The sequence below is a fragment of the Schistocerca nitens genome, chromosome 1 (assembly GCF_023898315.1).
Source record: "Schistocerca nitens isolate TAMUIC-IGC-003100 chromosome 1, iqSchNite1.1, whole genome shotgun sequence".
Classification (NCBI taxonomy): Eukaryota; Metazoa; Arthropoda; class Insecta; order Orthoptera; family Acrididae; genus Schistocerca; species Schistocerca nitens.
In genome coordinates, this window is record NC_064614.1 from 126,853,988 (window position 1) to 126,875,052 (window position 21,065).

Sequence of the window (21,065 nt, forward strand, 5' to 3'; positions counted from 1 at the left end):
CCCCACTCATGATGGAAATATATTGGACTTACTGGCAACAAATGGACCTTATCTTTTTGAGGATGTACGTATCGAAACTGATATCAGTGACCATGATGCGGTTGTGGCAGCAATGGTTACCAAAGTACAACTAAAACAAGCAGAAAGATATATGTTCAGTAAACTAGGTAAAAAATCAGCAGTGTCGTATATTAATGAAGAACTCGAAAATTTCATCACAAGTCAGGAGCATGTAGAGGAACTCTGGCTCAACTTTAAAAGACCAGTTGACCACCCACTGGAAAGATATGTACCCAGTAGGAACAGTTCATAAAGGGAGGGAACCTCCATGGTAAACAGTCATTGTAAAGAAACTTCTAAAGAAACAGAGATTACTGCATAATATGTGTAAAACCAAGTGCAGGACTATAGATAGAGACATGTTGAATTAAACGTGTTTGGTTGTCACAAGAGCATTGCGTGATTCGTTCGATGATTATCATAGCAGAATATTGTCAAGTGATCTTTCGAAGAACCCAAAGAAATTCTGGTCATATGTAAAGGCATCAAAGTTTGTGTCCAGTCCCTAGCGAGTGAGACAGGAACTAAAATTGAGAGGGGCAAAGCAAAAGTTGAAATGCTTAACTCCATTTTCAAATGTTCCTTTACAAAGAAAAACCCAGCAGAATTGCGCCCATTTTAATCCTTGTACCACTGAAAACATGAATGAAATACGTATTAGTGTCAATGGTGTTGAGAAACAGCTAAAATGTTTAAAACTAAACAAAGCTCCAGGTCCCAATGGAATCCCTGTCGGATTCTACAATGAATTTGCAGCTGAGTTAGTCCCTCTTCTAAGTATAATCTATCGTAGACCCCTGAACACAAAACCGTGCCCAGTTCTTGAAAAAAGGCACATGTTACACCTGTCCATAAGGACTGTAGTAGAAGTGATCCACAAAACTACCATCCAATATCCTTGACATCAATTTGTTGTAGACCTGGAATTTTCTGGACTGCGGAGGTGACGTCAACAACTGCTACTCGTCTCTCCTTTAACATTTACTCGCGAAGTTCTGAAGAGTCAAAGAGAATCTGTGTAACATTGCCTTGTGTCCTGTCTGTTGCTCTGTCTGTGTACAGTAACCGAGGATTTATCGCTCCCGGTACCGTAGCGCAACAGCAAAGTAAACCGCAGCGCAAGCGCATGCGGGCTTGTCGCGCACGATCGAAGCGCGCCCCAAATTCTAGAGCCCTAGGTCATCACCTAGTTCGCGTTTACGAACGGACCTGCCCTGCCTTCAGGTGTATTAAAATCATATGGAAAATCCTCCTAGACCAACCCAAAAATTTTCGAAAATCTTCAATATTTTCTGCTTCTAGACAGTTATTAGTGTAAATGAACTTACCATAAAATGGAGAAAATGTTAAAACCGGATTACCATAGGAAACACTCAGAATCAAACGTACCCTCCTACCGAATGCAACTAATACTTAGCGCCAGGAGTACAGGACTGAGCGCGCTGAAATTCAAACTGCTCAAGAACCACAGTTACTACGCCGTTGAAAGTTCTGCGATGTGTTGACAGAGTTCCACAAGGTGACCACAAGCGTTCAAGTAACCAAACTGAGTAGACTGTGTCCTGTCAGGCATCATATAACAGAAAGTGTTATATGTTTCTCTGCTGAAACTGGACTTCGAAGTTTTACCATAGGTTTCACCAGATGATGAAGCTATGAACCTTGGTCGATATTTATTTTGAGCGTCAGTTGTTGTCTTTATCATATCTGTGGAGGCAGTTTGGGTTTTGGCGTTGTTTATGTTTTAGGAAGTTGAATGAAATACAGTAGCTATGTCAGCGGAAGAAGGACCGGAGTTACGTGAACTGATTGCTCAAACACTAGAAAATAATGGTGTTTTGGCGAAAATTAGGGTAAGAAGAACGACTTCCAACCGTTTTTCGAATAGTGTTCACTGTACGACTACAATTTTTTGACATATCTCGATTCGTTGTTAGGAGCCCAATTTCTATTACTTTGTGACGGGCGTATCTCATAATTACAGCGAAGTTTAAAATAATTATAAAAGCAGAGTCATAAGTTTTATACTGATATTGTGTCGTCTTCTTCTGACGACGCACGAGATGTGCAGACATTATTTGCAGAAGTGTAGTGCTTGTTTATCATCCGTCAGTCATGAAAGCGCTGAACGGATCATGTTTTTGTGGTAATGATGTACGCCGTAGGGGAAACGAAGTCGGACTTGGGACATTCCCCACATTGCTTCCTGAAATCAGTACTAAACCAGCGCATATTAATGTAAGTGCAATCGCATCGTCCGCAGCTCGTGGTCGTGAGGTAGCGTTCTCGCTTCCCACGCCCGGGTTCGATTCCCGGTGAGGTTAAGGATTTTCTCTGCCTCGTGATGACTGGGTGTTGTGTGCTGTCCTTAGGTTAGTTAGGTTTAAGTAGTTCAAAGTTCTAGGGGAATGATGACCATAGCTGTTAAGTCCCATATTGCTCAGAGCCATTTGAACCATTTTTTTGCAATCGCATCGTTGGTTGATGATTTACTGGTAGAGAGGACGTTGCATAGAGAAGTGTCATCGTCAAAAGTAGAATTAACTTAAGGTGTGGTCCTGACAGATGTGTTGGGACCCTTGCAGTCCATGTTAATGACCTCGCAGACAATATTAATATTGGCCATGGGCTTTTTGCAGATGGTGCTCTTATCCATATCTAAATACTGTCAGGAATAAAATAGCATAAATATTAGGGATAAGAAATATAAGGATCAAATAGTCTCAGTTATAAGTAAAGCATGTGGCAGGCTTTGGTTGATAGGATACTAGAAAAACGCAATCCGAGACTGCTTGCACAATACTTGTACAACCCATCCTAAATACTGTATAAGTGTGAGGACCAGTTCAACATAGAACTAACAGGGGACATTGAATGTAGGGTCATTCCATGTCAACGCACCAAATAATTCTAGGATTTGTAACGGTCCATCTCAGATTTTCATGAAACTTTGTATATCTGCTTATATCTGTAACTAAGAACTTCTACAAATTCTTTTTGGTCTCAGACTAAAACTTTATTTTGAATTTTCAATACAGTGATGTTCTGAATTTGGCTCTGTGAGAATGTCCAAGCAAGGTGGTACCTATCTAAACAAAATACAACTCATGTGTACATTAAGCTTTTCATTTTGGATTTTATCAGGACTTGAGAGAGAGAGAGAGATGCATATAGGTAACAACAATACATTTATTTAAGTAGTAAAGTAACATCACATTTCTTCATCCTGCTGGGAATGTAGCTTGGGTCTTACAAAATTTCTAATGTTAACCTTTCTATTAAAATAAAAATTTAGTGGTTTTAATGCGAGTGGACGCAAATAAGTTGGAAGTCAAAAAACTTTTTACTGTGATAAAAAATGAGTCATTCCAAGTAAGTTGAGACAGGTCTGACAACCACTGCCTCAGATGCTGTGGTCTCAAATTAACATATTTAAACATCAGTTATTCTAGGCAGACAAATTAATCTTAAGTGTGAAAAATTTATTTCATTATATTAACTAAATGGTTGTTGAAAGAGTATAATATGTTGCATGTATCTGTGCAACTAACCACCATCTCACAGTGTTAACGTGTTCTGTGTGTTTGCAGTTGCTTGTTTAAAACCTGTACACGAAAACACTACAACAACCACTGTCACGTATTGTTGAACATCGTTGACATGCAACAATCAGCCCATTTGGCCTCAATTGCTCCTTTTCTTCTGTGAGACAGGTCATATTTGCTTGTGGTACAACCATTTATCATTGTTTGTAATGTACAGTGTTTTTAACGGGAATACAGAAGCGTTTGATTCCACCCGACAACAAAGACGAAAATAGATCAAAAAACCAACACACACATCTTCCTTCAAAAATATAATCAGACTAACGGGACAAGCATGGATAATTGGGAGTTTTTGGGAGGGGACAAACTAAATATAAACTCATATAAACACACACCACCATACCAAACGTCACAAAACAACGAAATAAATCAACAATACAAAATTCCCAAATTCCACTGCATACAGTATCCTCTGGAATCGGTCACTTCCCTTTGCATATATAGCTCAACAGCAGCTGTCGATACCATATTATAAACCCCCAAAAATTACACCACCGCCACAACTATTGGTACACAAAACGAACACCTAGACAAACAAAATTGGAATCGAATGCTTCCCTTGACCTATATAGCTCAACAGCAGCTCATGATACCAAAACACCCATAGCTACGACTGCTCTTCGGAATCAAACACTTCGCGTCACTTATATAGGTCAACAGCAACTCTCTCTCTCTCTCTCACACACACACACACACACACACACACACACACACACAAATCTCAATCGCACACCACAACTCAACAACTACTGCAACAAAATAGATCCTCCACAACATAATCACATAACAACCACCCACCTACCTCCACAAACATGACCAACAACTACGCCCCCCCCCCCCTCCGAGCCACAGCCACCCTCCCTCACAACACCACCTTAACCAACCACCTTCGGCCTATACATTTTACTAATTGCCCTTAGTAAAAAAAAAAAACAAAACAACGAAAAACGCAGTAGCCCTCAGGGACACTCTTCCACCAACAATACTTATCTAAATGAGACTGAGGGTTAGAAGAGCACCTCTTCCCGCTCCCAATAACTGACTTAACCGCCCCCCAAAACCCCTCTATCATATTTGTACAAGTCCCAGTCTCATAATTTTTGAATTCCAAACTATGGTTAACTAGACGATGATTCCCCCTCTCGCCCAACCCCCTATAAGAGGAAAAAGCATCGGAAACTATTGTGCTGCCCTCTTCAATAAACTACTCAATTAATTCCACCACTTCCCTTTTCGTCCGCCCCTCCAAAACCTGAAAAACACCCCCAGATACTATGCCCTCCCCCCACACCCATAAACCAACCAGAGACTTATCCCTCCCATACTACTTCTTCCCAAACTGTGACTTGTCAACCTCCACCACCACCCCAGGCCCACCCAACTTACCCCTGTACTTAATATACTCAGAACACACTTCCTTACAAAACGAAAACCAGTCAAGAACCGTCCTCTTACTCACACCAGTCTCATGCGCACAAAAACTGTGAGAGGATCTATAACAAAAATAATATGTCATCAACATAATCTCTCGCATGCCCAACCTAGACCCCTGAACCAGGTAACACGCCTTACGGAGCGCCATAGGTTGTCCCTATGGCACCGCCACATGTAGACATCCCTGGTCCGAGACGCCGGAACTTCTGCCAACCTCATTTCCTGCTGACACACGCCACACCTAACCACTTCTGCCAGCAGCCCATACAGTTGCAAAACTTTTATAAGGGACAACACATTGTCCCTCATTTCCGCACGCAAACGAGGACTTTATCCATCATATCTGTACCTAACAAAAGCAGCCACAAATTAAATTAAAAAAATTAACGCATTACATACAGCAAACAGCACTGCAATAAATTAGACACAATAAAAACTAAATTGTTAACTCACTGAAACCAATTCCCGTCACAGCACAATCAAAACCAATACCTCGCAGGGCAAGCAGCAACACCAAAATGAACCCATTACACCACGAAACAAGCAAACCTCAAACACACCACCATGGGGCACCACCGACCCCAACAAAATGACATCTATAAATACAACACACTCATAAACTAAATTCCACACCGTCATGATGTCACACACCACAACAGCCTTACATCACGGGTCAAAGCCGACAGGTGGGATCGGACGCCTCCGTTGACCCTTTTTAACTGAAGTAGTCCTCAGTCATTTACAATGGAAAATACAAATTCATGTATTGTCAGAAAAATACTTACAACACCATGTCAGTTGATGACCTATCATCCCAGTAAAAAATCTTTAAAATTGTTTAGAGCTGAGTGAAGACCAGCAAGATTTGGTAGTGTTATGGTCTAGTATAAACTTCCCAGATGATCGAGAAAGAACTGTGTGAACATCTCAGTTACTATATCTGAGGGTTTTTGTAAGGCATCAAACACATTGTTGTGGTCCTTTCAGAATACACAGGCAGACATTTAAAAAATCTTTCAGGTCAGTAAGTTTGCCTTTGTCTAAATCATTAATGCTAGGAGAGTGAATGTCAAGTACAACGTATTGTAAAATTTCTGAACAAAAGATGCATCAGTGATGAAAATGAAAGTGCTGCCAGTGACCATGAAGTGACATTTCATGAGTGAGTGCTAAAAAGTCAAAGTATCAAGGATGCAAATAAAACTTCAGATGATTTGGGACGCTCTCCCTTAAAACTTCATTCCGGTCACCAAATCACAGCAAGATCGCTTATGGCAAAAGGAAGATAGGAAAACTGTACCAGGGATTGGATTGCAGCACTGAAATTTCTGACAGTAGGGAGGATAGCACATATGATGAAATTGTTGACAAAGCCAAAGATTTTGATAATATGATATTATAATGCAATAAAAAGTGGCTGGTGTAAAAAGGTCTGAAAAAATTCTAGTTTTAATTTTAGCTCCTCCATCTTGGTCAGCAGAAAAAAATTATGTCAGAATTCAATGTTAGTGAGTATGTAATTCGACAGACAAGGAAACGGAATTCCTAAGCCAAAAAGAAGTAAAATGATCATTGACAAAGTTGTAAAGTTTGTTACTGATTTTTACCAAAATGATGAATATACGTGAATGTTTCCAGGAGCAAAAGACAAAGTTAGCATTCAGAAGAATGAGTGTATGCAAAAAAAGACTTACCCTCTGCAACCCAAGGGAACTATAATATTGTATTAAATGGGAGAACCCAAACATTTACATTTGTTTTTCAAAATTTTGTTCACCAAGACCAAAGTGATATATTTTAGCTGGTGCTGCAGGCACTCATTCATTTTGTGTCTGTGGTATTCATGAAAATGTAAAACTGCTTTTGGGTGTGGAACACACTCAAACATATGAAGAACTTATAAAATTTCCTGTATGTGACTTGGTAAACTATGACTGCATGCTTAATCACTGTAATGATTTCCCAGTGATGACAAATTGTTAGAATTTTTGAAGGAAACGTTATCTTACAAAGATTATGATAGTGAAATTGAGTACAGCCAGTGGATTAACACAGACCATCATACTGAATTGGTAAAGCAATCTGCAACTGTTGATGAACACACCGATTTGTTGGTAACAAAATTACAGGCAAATAAACCACTCTTCTTTATATTTTAAGTGTCTGTCAAGGGCCGTGAAAAATTTGAAAGAAAATCTAACCCCAGACAAAGCAACTCTGTTAATAGACTTTGCTGAAAACTGCAGTGTTTCAGAATGAAATCCAGTGTTACCACTGGACAAGAAGCAGCTGTATAATCCATCCCATTTATGTTTATGTAGTAAATGAGGAAAATAAATTGATAACAGCAAACCATTGCTTTATAAGTGATGGTATGTATCACATTGTAGGATTTGTAAAAGCTGATCAGAAAGATATGGTTAAGCAGTTGGCTGAACTCTACCCCCAAGTCAGGAAATCACATTATTTTACTGATGGATGTGCTGTTCAATATAAAATTAGGAAGAACTTGTGAACACACAAATGATTTTTCCAGTGATGCTGAACATTCTATGGGATTTTGTTGGGTTGTAGCCCAAGGAAACACTCTCATTTCTGTAAGACTCGATATATTTCATTACAGACGTCCACATTACAAGAAGTCGTACAGCCAACTGAACAAGCAAGATGGCATGGGCCATTAGGTTAACAGAGTCAAAGAACTTGCAGTGGCAGAGATATGTCATTCATATTTGAAGGTGGTAAGGGAGACAGCAGTGATGTGATGGGGATGTCCATCTCTGGAGGTTATTGTGGCAGGGATCACGCTGGGATGTCGACGTTGAACACTTCTAGGTGGTGTGGGCAGACGAGGCATCGGCACGAGCGTGAAGATGGAGCGGTGTGGGTAGGGACTGTGTCCCCTGTGTTGTCAGCTGGCAGCATTTGAACTATAACCCTCTCTATGGGTGTTACTGTAGCTCGGAGAAATGTGTGGTCGACCCCGCGGGGGAGCGGTGTCCCCTGTCGGGCGGGGCGAGTTGTCTTGCAGCAGGATGAAGAGGTGGATGTTTTTGGTGAGGATGGTGATGTTCTCCACATGTTTGAGTGGGACGTCGGTTTGCAGAACCACTAAAGGGGGTAGGGAGGAGGACGTAGAGAGAGAGAGAGAGAGAGAGAGAGAGAGAGAGAGAGGGGGCGAGAACCGGAGGAACGGCATTGTTGATGGTGCAGACGCATATTCGGGTGAGATCTGCGGTAGCAGCTCTGAGTGGACATAGCTTGAGTGCAAGTCCTGAGTGCTTGGAAGGCTGCATAACGTCGTCGGGCGTTAAATACACTGGGTCGAGGTGTGCTGTCCGCCCATCCATGTCAACCTCCCAGCGCCGTCCCTGTCGCAACAATCACTGGAGATGGACATCCCCATCGTATCACTGCCATTTCCCTCACTGCCGGACACATCCTTCTTCCGCTACTCTCAAACTGTGCTGCTCACTGCGGGGGTGGAGGGGGGTTGGCAGCTGTGTGGCGTCGACAAGTACGAACAACACATCTCCACCATCGCAAGTACTTTGACTCTGTTAACCTAACGTCCCATGCTGTCTTGTCTTGCTTGTTCAGTTGGCTGTACAACTTGTTGTAATGTGGATGTCTGTAATGAAATAAACCGAGTTTTACAGAGATGAGTGTGTTTCCTTGGGCTACAACCCAACCGAAATCCCACAATTCCTTTTTTGCTACTAGCTACAGTAAATCTGTGTGTGATGTGGTGGGAGGAACTGTACAACATGTATTGAGAAAAGCTAGTCTTCTGCTAGGCTAATATCAAACTGCAAGACTAATATCAACAAATGATTTTTTCATTTCTTAGAGAAATTCAATGTAAATTTCCTATGGAAGAAGCTCTAGAAGAATTTTGATAGCAGGTACACTAGCTGGTACCAGGAATTTTCACAATTACAAGCCTCTTTCCTGCGAGTCATTAGAAATTAGAAAAGTAACTTGTTTTGAAAACCCTTCCTTGATTATCTCATTCAGTGAAAATGTCCTGCAGTGGACATGTACCTTTCCTCAACAAAACTTTTTTCTGGCAGCTGTATATGATGCCTTTGTCAGGAATGCATATGATGGAGGAGATGCTGAACCACTTTTTCTCCACCCACCTTGACCATTAGTTTAATTTTTTAGGCCGGAGAAAGAAGACTTGTTTTGTGCCTTTGGAAAACACATTATGCACTGTTGGTGTACCTGAATTAAGCACACTAGGAAGAATGTATTAGTTTAATGAAAAAGATATGAAGTTAACAGAATCTAATAACTCACAGTGAGTGCAAAACAGACACGCTAATGAAACATTCACTTGAGAACTCACTGCTTGAACATGTATGTTTCAAATTTAAACGTTGTCTGCATAAAAAAATAATTGTCATTTAAATATGCTCATTTGATACCCTTAAATAAAGTTAATATTAGCAATGAAAATATTTCAATTAAAATTGTAGCTGGTGACTCTGTACTTGTATTTTAACAAAACATGAGACAAGTACTAACGCTTAGCAGTCTAGAGAATGTGCTTTAAAAGACTATATGAATAGTTTTACAAATACTTAAATATGTAGAAGAAACTCCTATGTCTGTCAAAACCCATGCTGTTTTTTTTTTTATTTTTTTTTTATTTCGTATTTGAGTTTCAGTAAAAAAAATTGGACTGATAACACCTCTGTGTAAAAGTAATTGAGTATTTAAGAAATGATTGATTGGGCCATAACTGTTTAAGTTGATCTTCTATATTACCAGAAGTCAGGCGTAGTTATTAAATACACACATCAAGAAAAGTTTTGCATCACCTCAGTTCTGAGAGTTCCAGAACCTCTATAGAAAATTGGAATAGAGATCAACATAAACATTATTTCCACCCTTTTTATTGTTCATGAAAACCACACATTGCAAGTTGTACCATCATACAGCAGCACCTTCAGAGGTGGTGGTTCAGATTGATATACACACCGGTACCTGTAATACCCAGTAACACATCCTCTTGCATTGATGCACACATGTATTCATCGTGGCATACTATTGACAAGTTCCTCAAGGCAGTGTTGGCACAGATAGTCCCACTCCTCAACGGAGATTCGGCGTAGATCCCTCAGAGTAGTTGGTGGGTCACATCATTCACAAACAGCCCTTTTCTATCCATCCCAGGCATGTTTGATAGGGTTCTTGTCTGGAGAACATGCTGGCTGCTCTAGTCAAGCAATGTCGTTATCCTAAAGGAAGTCATTCAAAAGATGTGCACGATGGGGGTACGAATTGTTGTCCATGAAGACAAGTGCCTTGCCAGTAGGCTGCCGATATCATTGCACTATCGGTCGGAGGATGGCATTCACGTATTGTATAGCCATTACGGCGCCTTCCATGACCGCCAGTGGTATACATCGGCCCCACATAATGCCACCCCAAAACAGCAGGGAACCTCCACCATGCTTCACTTGCTGGACAGTGTGTCTAAGGCATTCAACCCAACCAGTTTGCCTCCAAACGTGTCTCCGATGATTGTCTAGTTGAGGGCATATGCAACACTCATCAGTGAAAAGAATGTGATGCCAATCCTGAGCGGTCCATTTGGCTTGTTGTTGGGCCCATCTGTACATCGCTGCGAGGTGTCATGTTGCAAAGATGGACCCCGCCATGGACGTCGAGAGTGATGTTGCGCATCAGGCAGCCTATGGCACACAGTTTGAGTCCCTAGGCCTGACAAAATGTCTCCTGAGACACGACAAGGTAGCAGTAGGCAAAACGCAACAGGGAATGACAATATTAATGTGGTAATAGTAAACTGCAGGAGCATCTATAGAAAGGTCCCAGAACTGCTCTCATTAATAAACGGCCACAATGTCCACATAATACTAGAGACGGAAAGTTGGCTGAAACCAGATGTAAACAGTAATGAAATTTTAAACTCAGATTGGAATGTAATGCAGAGACAAGCTGGACAGTGAAGGGGGAGGCATGTTTATAGTGATAAAAAGTGCAATAGTATTGAAGGAAATTGACGGAGATCCGAAATGAGAAATAATTTGGGTGAAGGTCACGGTTATAGCAGGCTCAGACATCGTAATTGGATGTCTCTATAGGCTCAGCAGCTGTTGTGGTAGAGCAACTGAAGGAAAATTTGGAAAATATTTCGAGTAGATTTCCCGACCATGTTATAGTTTTGGGTGGACATTTTAATTTACCAGATATAGACTGGGAGACTCAAACACTTATAACAGGAAGCAGGGACAAGAATCCAGTGAAATTTTTTTAAGTGCATTATCTGACAACTATGTTGAGCAGTTAAACAGAGAACCGACTCATGGCGATAACATATTAGACCTTCTGGTGACAAACTATTTGAAACAGTTATCGCAGAACAGGAAATCAGTGCTCATAAAGCTGTTACAGCATTGGTGATTTCAGCCGTAAATAGAAATATTGAAAAAGGTGGGGAGATTTTTCTGTTTAGCAAAAGTGACCAAAAGTAGATTTCAGAGTACTTGATGGCTCAACATAAAAGTTTTATCTCAAGTACAGATAGTGTTGAGGATCAGTGGACAAAGTTCAAAACCATCGTACAATATGCGTTAGAAGAGTATGTGCCAAGCAAGATTGTAATAGATGCTAAAGAGCCACTGTGGTACAACAGCCAAGTTAGAAAACTGGTACAGAAGCAAAGGGAACTTCACAGCAAACATAAATGTAGCCAAAGCCTTGCAGACAAACAAAAATTACATGAAGCGAAATGTAGTGTGAGTAGGGCTATGCGAGAGGCGTTCAATGAATTCGAAAGTAAAGGTCTATGTACTGAAATTTTGGTCTTACGTCAAAGTGGTAGGTGGATCAAAACAAAATGTCCGGACACTCTGTGACCAAAATGGTACTGAAACAGAGGATGACAGACTAAAGGCCGAAATACTAAATGTCTTTTTCCAAAGCTGTTTCACAGAGGAAGATTGCACTGTAGTTCCTTCTCTAGATTGTCGCACAGATGACAAAATGGTAGATATCAAAATAGATGACAGAGGAATAGAAAAACAATTAAAATCGCTCAAAAGAGGAGAGGACGCTGGACGTGATGGGATACCAACTCGATTTTACGCAAAGGGAGTTAACCATCTTCTTGCACTTCTTGCAGCGGTGTACCATAGGTCTCTAGAAGAGCGTAGCATTCCAAAAGATTGGAAAAGGGCACAGGTCATCCCCGTTTTCAAGAAGGTACGTCGAACAGATGTGCAGAACTATAGACCTATATCTCTATCGTTGATCAGTTGTAGAATTTTGGAACACGTATTATAATCAAGTATAATGTCTTTTCTGGAGACTAGAAATCTACTCTGTAGGAATCAGCATGGGTTCCGAAAAAGACGATCGTGTGAAACCCAGCTTGCACTATTTGTCCACGAGACTCAGAGGGCCATAGACACTGGTTCCCAGGTAGATGCCATGTTTCTTGACTTCCGCAAGGTGTTTGATACAGTTCCCCACAGTCGTTTAATGAACAAAGTAAGAGCGCATGGACTATCTACATCTACATGATTACTCTGCAATTCTCATTTAAGTGCTTGGCAGAGGGTTCATCGAACCACAATCATACTATCCCTCTACCATTCCACTCCCGAACAGCGCGTGGGAAAAACTAACACCTAAACCTTTCTGTTCGAGCTCTGATTTCTCTTATTTTATTTTGATGATCGTTCCTACCTATGTAGGTTGGGCTCAACAAAATATTTTTGCATTCAGAAGAGAAAGTTGGTGACTGAAATTTCGTAAATAGATCTCACCATGACGAAAAACGTCTTTGCTTTAATGACTTCCATCCCAACTCGCGTATCATATCTGCCACACTCTCTCCCCTATTACGTGATAATACAAAACAAGCTGCCCTTCTTTGCACCCTTTCGATGTCGTCCGTCAATCCCACCTGGTAAGGATCCCACACCGCGCAGCAATATTCTAACAGGGGACGAACGAGTGTAGTGTAAGCTGTCTCTTTTGTGGACTTGTTGCATCTTCTAAGTGTCCTGCCAATGAAACGCAACCTTTGGCTCGCCTTCCCCACAATATTATCTATCTGAAGTTGTTCGTAATTTTAACACCCAGGTATTTAGTTGAATTGACAGCCTTGAGAATTGTACTATTTATCGAGTAATCGAATTCCAACGGATTTCTTTTGGAACTCATGTGGATCACCTCACACTTTTCGTTATTTAGTGTCAACTGCCACCTGCCACACCATACAGCAATCTTTTCTAAATTGGTTTGCAACTGATATTGGTCTTAGGATGACCTTACTAGACGGTAAATTACAGCATCATCTGCGAACAACCTAAGAGAACTACTCAGATTGTCACCCAGGTCATTTATAGATCAGGAACAGCAGCGGTTCCAGGACGCTTCCCTGGGGAACACCTGATATCACTTCAATTTTACTTGATGATTTTCCTTCTATTACTACGAACTGCGACCTTCCTGACAGGAAATCGCGAATCCAGTCGCACAACTGAGATGATACCCCATAGGCCCGCAGCTTGATTAGAAGTCGCTTGTGCGGAACGGTGTCAAAAACTTTCTGGAAATCTAGAAATACGGAATCAACTTGAGATCCCCTGTCGATAGCGGCCATTACTTCGTGCGTATAAAGAGCTAGCTGCATTGCACAAGAACGATGTTTTCTGAGACCAATTGTGTGATTGGATTGAAGAGTTCCTAGATAACAGAATGCAGCATGTCATTCTCAATGGAGAGAAGTCTTCCGAAGTAGGAGTGATTTCAGTTGTGCCGCAGTGGAGTGGAGTGTCGTAGGACCGTTGCTATTCACAGTATGTATAAATGACCTTGTGGATAACATCGGAAGTACACTGAGGCTCTTTGTGGATGATGCTGTAGTATATCGAGAGGTTGTAACAATGGAAAATTGTACTGAAATGCAGGAGGATCTGCAACGAATTGACGCATGGTACAGGGAATGGCAATTGAATCTCAATGTAGACAAGTGTAACGTGCTGTGAATACATAGAAAGAAGGATCCTTTATCATTTAGCTACAGTGTAGCAGATCAGCAACTGGAAGCAGTTAATTCCATAAATTATCTGGGAGTAGGCATTAGGAGTGATTTAAAATTGAATGACCATATAAAATTAATTGTTGGTAAAGCAGATGCCAGACTGAGATTCATTGTAAGAATCCTAAGGTAATGCAGTCCAAAAACAAAGGAAGTAGGTTACAGTACACTTGTTCGCCCACTGCTTGAATACTGCTCACCGGTGTGGGATCCGTACCAGATAGGGTTGATAGAAGAGAGAGAGAAGATCCAACGTAGAGCAGTGTGCTTCGTTACAGGATCATTTAGTAATCGCAAAAGTGTTACGGAGATGATAGATAAACTCCAGTGGAAGACTCTGCAGGAGAGACGATCAGTAGCTCGGTACAGGCTTTTGTTGAAGTTTCGAGAACATACCTTCACTGAGGAGTCAAGCATTAGATTGCTCCCTCCTACATATATCTTGTGAAGAGACCATGAGGATAAAATCAGAGAGATTAGAGTTCACACAGACACATACCGACAATATTTCTTTCCATGAAGAATACGAGACTGGACTAGACGGGAGAACCGATAGAGGTACTCAAAGTACCCTCCGGCACACACTGTCAGGTGTGAGACATCCTGTCTCATATTGTTCGTGGAAAGAAAGATTGTCAGTATGCCTCTGTGTGAACTCTAATCTCTCTGATTTTATCCTCATGGTCTCTTTGCGAAATATATGTAGGAGGGAGCAATCTAATGCTTGACTCCTCAGTGAAGGTATGTTCTCGAAACTTCAACAAAAGCCTGTACCGAGCTACTGATCGTCTCTCCTGCAGAGTCTTCCACTGGAGTTTATCTATCATCTCCGTAACGCTTTCACGATTACTAAATGATCCTGTAACGAAGCACGCTGCTCTCTGTTGGATCTTCTCTATCTCTTATATCAACCCTATCTGGCACGGATCCCACACCGGTGACCAGTATTCTAGCAGTGGGCGAACAAGTGTACTGTAACCTACTTCCTTTGTTTTCGGATTGCATTTCCTTAGGATTCTTACAATGAATCTCAGTCTGGCATCTGCTTTACCAACGATTAATTTTATATGGTCATTCCATTTTAAATCAATCCTAATGCCTACTCCCAGATAATTTATGGAATTAACTGCTTCCACTTGCTGATCTGCTACACTGTAGCTAAATGATAAAGGATCCTTCTTTCTGTGTATTCACAGCACATTACACTTGTCTACATTTGGATTCAATTGCCATTCCCTGTACCATGCGTCAATTCGTCGCAGATCCTTTTGCATTCCAGTATAATTTTCCATTGTTACAATCTCTCGGTATACTACAGCATCATACGCAAAAAGCCTCAGTGAACTTCCGATGTTATCCACAAGGTCATTTATATATATTGTGAATAGCAACGGTCCTACGACACCCCCCTGTGGCACAACTGAAATCACTCTTACTTCGGAAGACTTCTCTCCATTGAGAATGACATGCTGCATTCTGTTATCTAGGAACTCTTCAATCCAATCACACAATTGGTCTGATAGTCCATATGCTCTTACTTTGTTCATTAAACAAGTGTGGGGAACTGTATCAAATGCCTTGCGGAAGTCAAGTGCCTTTGCTATCAGTGCGAAATCATATGGAACCCCTTTCTTGGGCTTGTGACCATATTGGTTGTATCGTAAACGACTGGAAGACCATGGTCTGGTCAAATGAGTGCATTCAGTTGGTAAGAACTGATAGTAGGATGGTAGTGTCGTGGAGACGTCATGAAACCATGGACCCAAGTTGTCAACAAGTCACTGTACTGAGTAAGCTGGTGGTGGCTCGACAATAGTGTGTTCTGTGTTTACATGGAAGGGACTGGGTCCAGGTTATATACTGCTACGTAGCAACCGTTTGCAGCCATTCATGGACTTCATGTTCCCAAACAGCGATGGATGACAGTGCTCTGTGTCACTGGTCCACAATTGTTTGTGACTGGTTTGTAGAACATACTGAGGAATTTGAGTGAATGGTTCGGCCACCCTGATTGCTTGACATGAACCCTGTCAAACATTTATGGGACATAATCTAGAGACCAGTTCATGCACCACAACCTGCTCCAGCAACACCTTTGCAATTATGGACAGCTATAGAGGCAGCATGGCTCAATATTTCTGCAGGGGACTTTCAGTTTTTGGGGTCCACGCCACATTGAGCTGCAACACTATGCCAGGCAAAAGGAGGTCCAATACGATATTAGGAGGTATCCCATGACTTTTGTCGCCTCGGTGAACTGTGGTGGGTAATTTCTTTGTCTACCTTGCATGTAATAGTGCTTTCTCTGAATGCATTGTATCTTAGTATGCAGAGAGACATGGCAGAAACTTTTTCTGCAGATGTATTATTATTATTGTTATTATTATTATTGTTGTTACAGGCTCAACTAAGAGCAAGTGTTATCTTGGCAATCGAAGACCAAGAAGCATTTCAGGTAAGCCATTGTTGTTTGTGAAATATATGTATTGTAATAGAACTTTCTTAACATTTACTCTTTTCATTGTTTATTTCAGACAAAGCTTCCATTCACAAATCAACCACTGAGAACATTTTTGAAGACCTTTGAAGGTGCTTTTATAACTTGCTTGGTACGGGAGTTTTTAGAGTTTTTTAATTTGGATTTCACTTTGTCTGTATTTGACCCTGAAACATTCCATGGAAAGGAATACAGCTATGGAGGACGGACAGAGCTTATGAAAGAATTAAAATTACAAAACAACAGTGGTGAGTAATTAAACAGTTAAAATGCAACAGTGCAATAAAGAAAGCCTCCCATGTTCTCACATTAATTCGGATAGTTTTAATTTGATCAGTACTGATACAAAGTTTTGTGTGTCAGCCTTTCATCATCTAACAGTAGGTAGGTATATAGCAATTGGGGTAGTAAGTAGAGGGGAAGTGGTGTCTGGTGAAGGTAAGGGATACAGTGTGGACCCTCAGGTTTTCTTTGCCTGATTGATTAATGGTTTACTTCCTTGTGTTCAGCTGAATCTTTATTTCCATTTTCACACATTATTTTGACAACCAACCCAGTCATCATCTTCAGCAGCTACGAGTTGTGTGTACTTGCTGCCTGGACTCCAACCAGATGCGAAAACAGAAATACACTCTCGACTGAGCACCTGGAAGTACACCATTAATGGAGGGGCACAGTTTCCAGCTAGTTCCAATCATATTCGCAAGTCTTCTGAAAAATCTGATAATATGCATGTATACTGTTTCCTTGGCTGAGCTGCACTTAGTTCCTCCAAAATGTGATGACACCAACAAGCTGCATAAATTGCTACACACCCCTGCACCTCTCTTTGTGTGTGTGTGTGTGTGTGTGTGTGTGTGTGTGTGTGTGTTTGTCAGGTTCTGTGACTGGTTGCTAGGTAAACTGTTCATGTGTTAAATTTTTTTGTAGAAAACCTTTATGCTTGGAGAAACTTGCATATATGTTGGAGAAGACATCAAACACTGTTTGTTAAAGAGCATTGATCAGCAGGGAAAGAGCATGACTTCGAAATTTCTGCTACAGAACTGACTTATTTAAATAGAATTGTTATTTGTACATATAGAAGCCCGGATGGAAACATAACTACTTTCCTTATAAATATTGAGAAGGCACATAACGTATAAAAGTAAGTAGTAAAGCAATGTGCACGAGTTAATAAGAGTGAGAAGCTAAGTGCATGTTTCAGTAGTAATCTCTGTCTTGCACATTACCCTGTCTTCCATCTTTAAGCTCTCAGGTATTCAAATCTCGTCCGATGCAGTCCCCAACAATCAGTCTTTCCTTCTCATCCCACACGGTAAGTCTCCCCTGACCCATGGTTCTGGGTGACTTTCCCAAAATCTACCCTTTTCCTAGACCTCTCCAGTCCTTTTCCTTCACCCTTCTTCCTTCCCCTTCACTCCTTCTGCCTGAAGAAGAAGCCACTAGCTTCGAAATCTTGCCAGTCACAACAGTTTTTTATATGTGTGTTCTGCTGCTGCTTAGTGAGCAGATTTTTTATTTATCCAATTAAATAATTTTATCAATATTGTTATAGGAAAGGATAGATTGCTACTCGTCATATAGTGGAGATGCTGAGTCGCAGATTGGCTCTGCAAAAAGACTGTCAAATGAGTAAGTGTTTGGTCAAAAATGCCTTCATAGGAATTAGACAAAACACACACACACACACACACACACACACACACACACACACACGACAGTACGTGGCTGCCAAGGCCACACTGCGGTAAGTGGTGCGTGATGGGAGAAGCAATCTGGATGGTGGGGGTAAGGAGAGTCTGGGGTGGGGAGGGAGAGGAATAGCAGGGTATGGGAGGGCGACGGTAAAGTGCTGTTTGTGGGGACATACAGGGATGAGGTGGAAAGAGGATAGGACACCTAAGTGCAGTTGGGAGGTTAAATGGGGGGTGGGGGGAAGGAGAGGCAGCGGAAAAAGAGAAAAGTAAAAAGACTGTGAGTGTGTTGGTGAAATAGAGTGCTGTGTGTAGTGCTGGAATGGGATCAGGGAAGAGGATAAGCGAGTAAAGGACAATGATTAATGAAGATTGAGACCAGGAGGGTTACGGGAACGTTGGATATATTGCAGGGAGTATTTCTACCTGTGCTGTTCAGAAGTCTGGTATTGGTAGGGGGGATGAGGACAGCGCAGGCTGTAAGCAGTCATCAAAATGAGGAACATCTTGTTGAGCAGCAACTGGGTGGTCCAGCTGTTTCTTGGCCACAGTTATATCAGTGGCCATTCATGCAGACAGACATCTTGTTTGTTGTCATGCCCATGTAGAATGCACCACAGTGGATGCAGCTTAGCTTGTAGGTCACTTGACTGGTTTCACAGGTAGCCCTGTCTTTGATGGTATGAGTGGTGCTTGTGATGGGACTAGTGTAGGTGGTGGTGGTGGGAAGGTGTATAGGACAGGCCTTGGACCTAGGTCTATTACAGGGATGTGAGACATGAGGCAAGCAGTTGAAAGCGGGGGTGCAACAAGGACGGACAAGGATACCGCATAGGTGGAGGGCTGCAGAGTACCATTGTAGAGAGGGGTGGGGGAAATAATAGGGAGGATATTCCTCATTTTAGAGCATGACAAGAGGTAGTCAAAACGATCCCCATCCCCACTACAGCCTCCTCCTTACCCCCACCACCCATATTGCTTCTACCATCATGTGCTGCTGCTCGCAGACTTGGTCTTGGCAGCCAGAGACTGTGGTCGTGTGCATGTGAGCTGCATTTGCGTGATTGTGTGTAACGTTGTGTAGTTCAGATGAATTCCTTTTGGCCGGAAGCTTATTTACAGTCTTTTTGTTGTGCCTATCTGTGACTCAGCATCTCCACTATATTGTGAATAGCAATCTATCCTTTTCATATCATGTGCGGTGACTTCAACATAGATTCCAACATGAACTCAAAATACAGATTAAACCTTAAGGCCTTATCAAAAACTTACAACATACACACAACCGTTAAATCCCCTGCCAGGGTCACCAAATCATCCAGAAGTACTGCAGATCAGGTACTAATAAATAAAGATAAATATTTGTGCAAAACAGGAAATATGAATACAGATTTCAGTGATTATTATGCACAATTTATTGAATTCCCAATAGAAACCACTGGCAATACTGAGTCACCAGCAACAAGAAAAGGTGGAAATTTTAACGAGAAAATCTTGGAACATGAGGTAGTCAATGAAAAAAGAAACATGGAATGAGATATACAACTGTGGGGGCACATGTAGAAAACTTGACATGTTCATGGAAATATTCTCACATAATTTCAATAAATATTATCACATAATTTCAATATTTCTTTCCCAGCTAAAAACAAAAAATTCAAAACTAGTAGAAGAAATGTTTCTTGGCTGACAACAGGTGTTAAGACACTGCACTTAAAAGAGGAGACTTTATGAAATTTCAACCAAGCATTATGTTACTGAAGAACTGTTGGTCACAGCCCAACATGGTTTCCACTAAGGCCGGTCAACAGAAATGGCAATATTTGAATTTCTGAGTGAAGTGATCCAAAAACGTGATAGTGGAGAAAAAGTAACTGCCATATGCCGTGATCTGTCAAAGCCTTCCACATTGTATGCTATAGCTGCAGAAACTTATTAGTATTGGTATTAGAGGTACACTTAACAACTGGCTTTGAACATATCTTACTGATCCCAAGCAAGGAGTAGCAATACGGTTTCAAGAAGATAATAAAGCAACCAGACACTATACTGATTACAGAGAAGTAAAGTGGGGTATTCTGCAAGGTCAATACTGGGCCCTTTTCTGTTTTTGATGTATATAAATGACGTAACGTTAACCAAAGAGTGTCATAGCACTATCCAGTTTGCAGATGACACAAGCATTTTGGTCAGCAGAATTCTTAGAGGTAACTCTGAGACATAACTAGGGTTGTAAACTGCTTCAGCCAAAGCAAACTAATAACACATAGAAGTAACACAGTAGCATTAAATTTTCATAATGTTAAGACGAACAGTGAAGAGGGTATAAAAATTCAGATATCAGACACACAATTGCAAGTGTAGCTAATTCAAAATATCTGGGGATCTGGCTCCAAGATAACCTTAGATGGGATATTCACGTTGATAGCATATTTAAGAGGCTAAGTACCATGTGAAAATACTAACACAAATTCTTTACAGAGGAGTGGAAAAACTGGTAGAAGCTGACCTTGCAGAAGATAAGTTTGGGTTCCAGAGAAATGTGGGCACATGCAAGGCAATACTGACCCTACAACTTACCTTAAAAGATAGGCTAAGGAAATGCAAACCTACGTTTATAGCATTTGTAGACTTACAGAAAGCTTTTGATAATGGTGACTGGAATACTTTCTTTGAAACTCTGAAGGTAGCAG

At 41.2% G+C, this 21,065-nt stretch overlaps 1 protein-coding gene across 2 annotated transcripts in view; it reads left to right on the forward strand.

The window, feature by feature from the left end:
• The first annotated feature begins 1,587 nt into the window (after window positions 1–1,587).
• Window positions 1,588–21,065, forward strand: part of LOC126242798 (centrosomal protein 43-like) — a 51,805-nt gene continuing 32,327 nt past the window's right edge. The window contains exons 1-3 of one of the 2 annotated variants that reach the window (XM_049948118.1): window positions 1,588–1,913; window positions 16,580–16,633; window positions 16,713–16,923. In XM_049948118.1, coding sequence (XP_049804075.1) covers window positions 1,833–1,913; window positions 16,580–16,633; window positions 16,713–16,923 — 346 coding nt within the window. In that variant the 5' untranslated portion in view covers window positions 1,588–1,832. The remainder of the gene's footprint in view (window positions 1,914–16,579; window positions 16,634–16,712; window positions 16,924–21,065) is intronic. The other variant, XM_049948117.1, reaches the window with a different exon arrangement.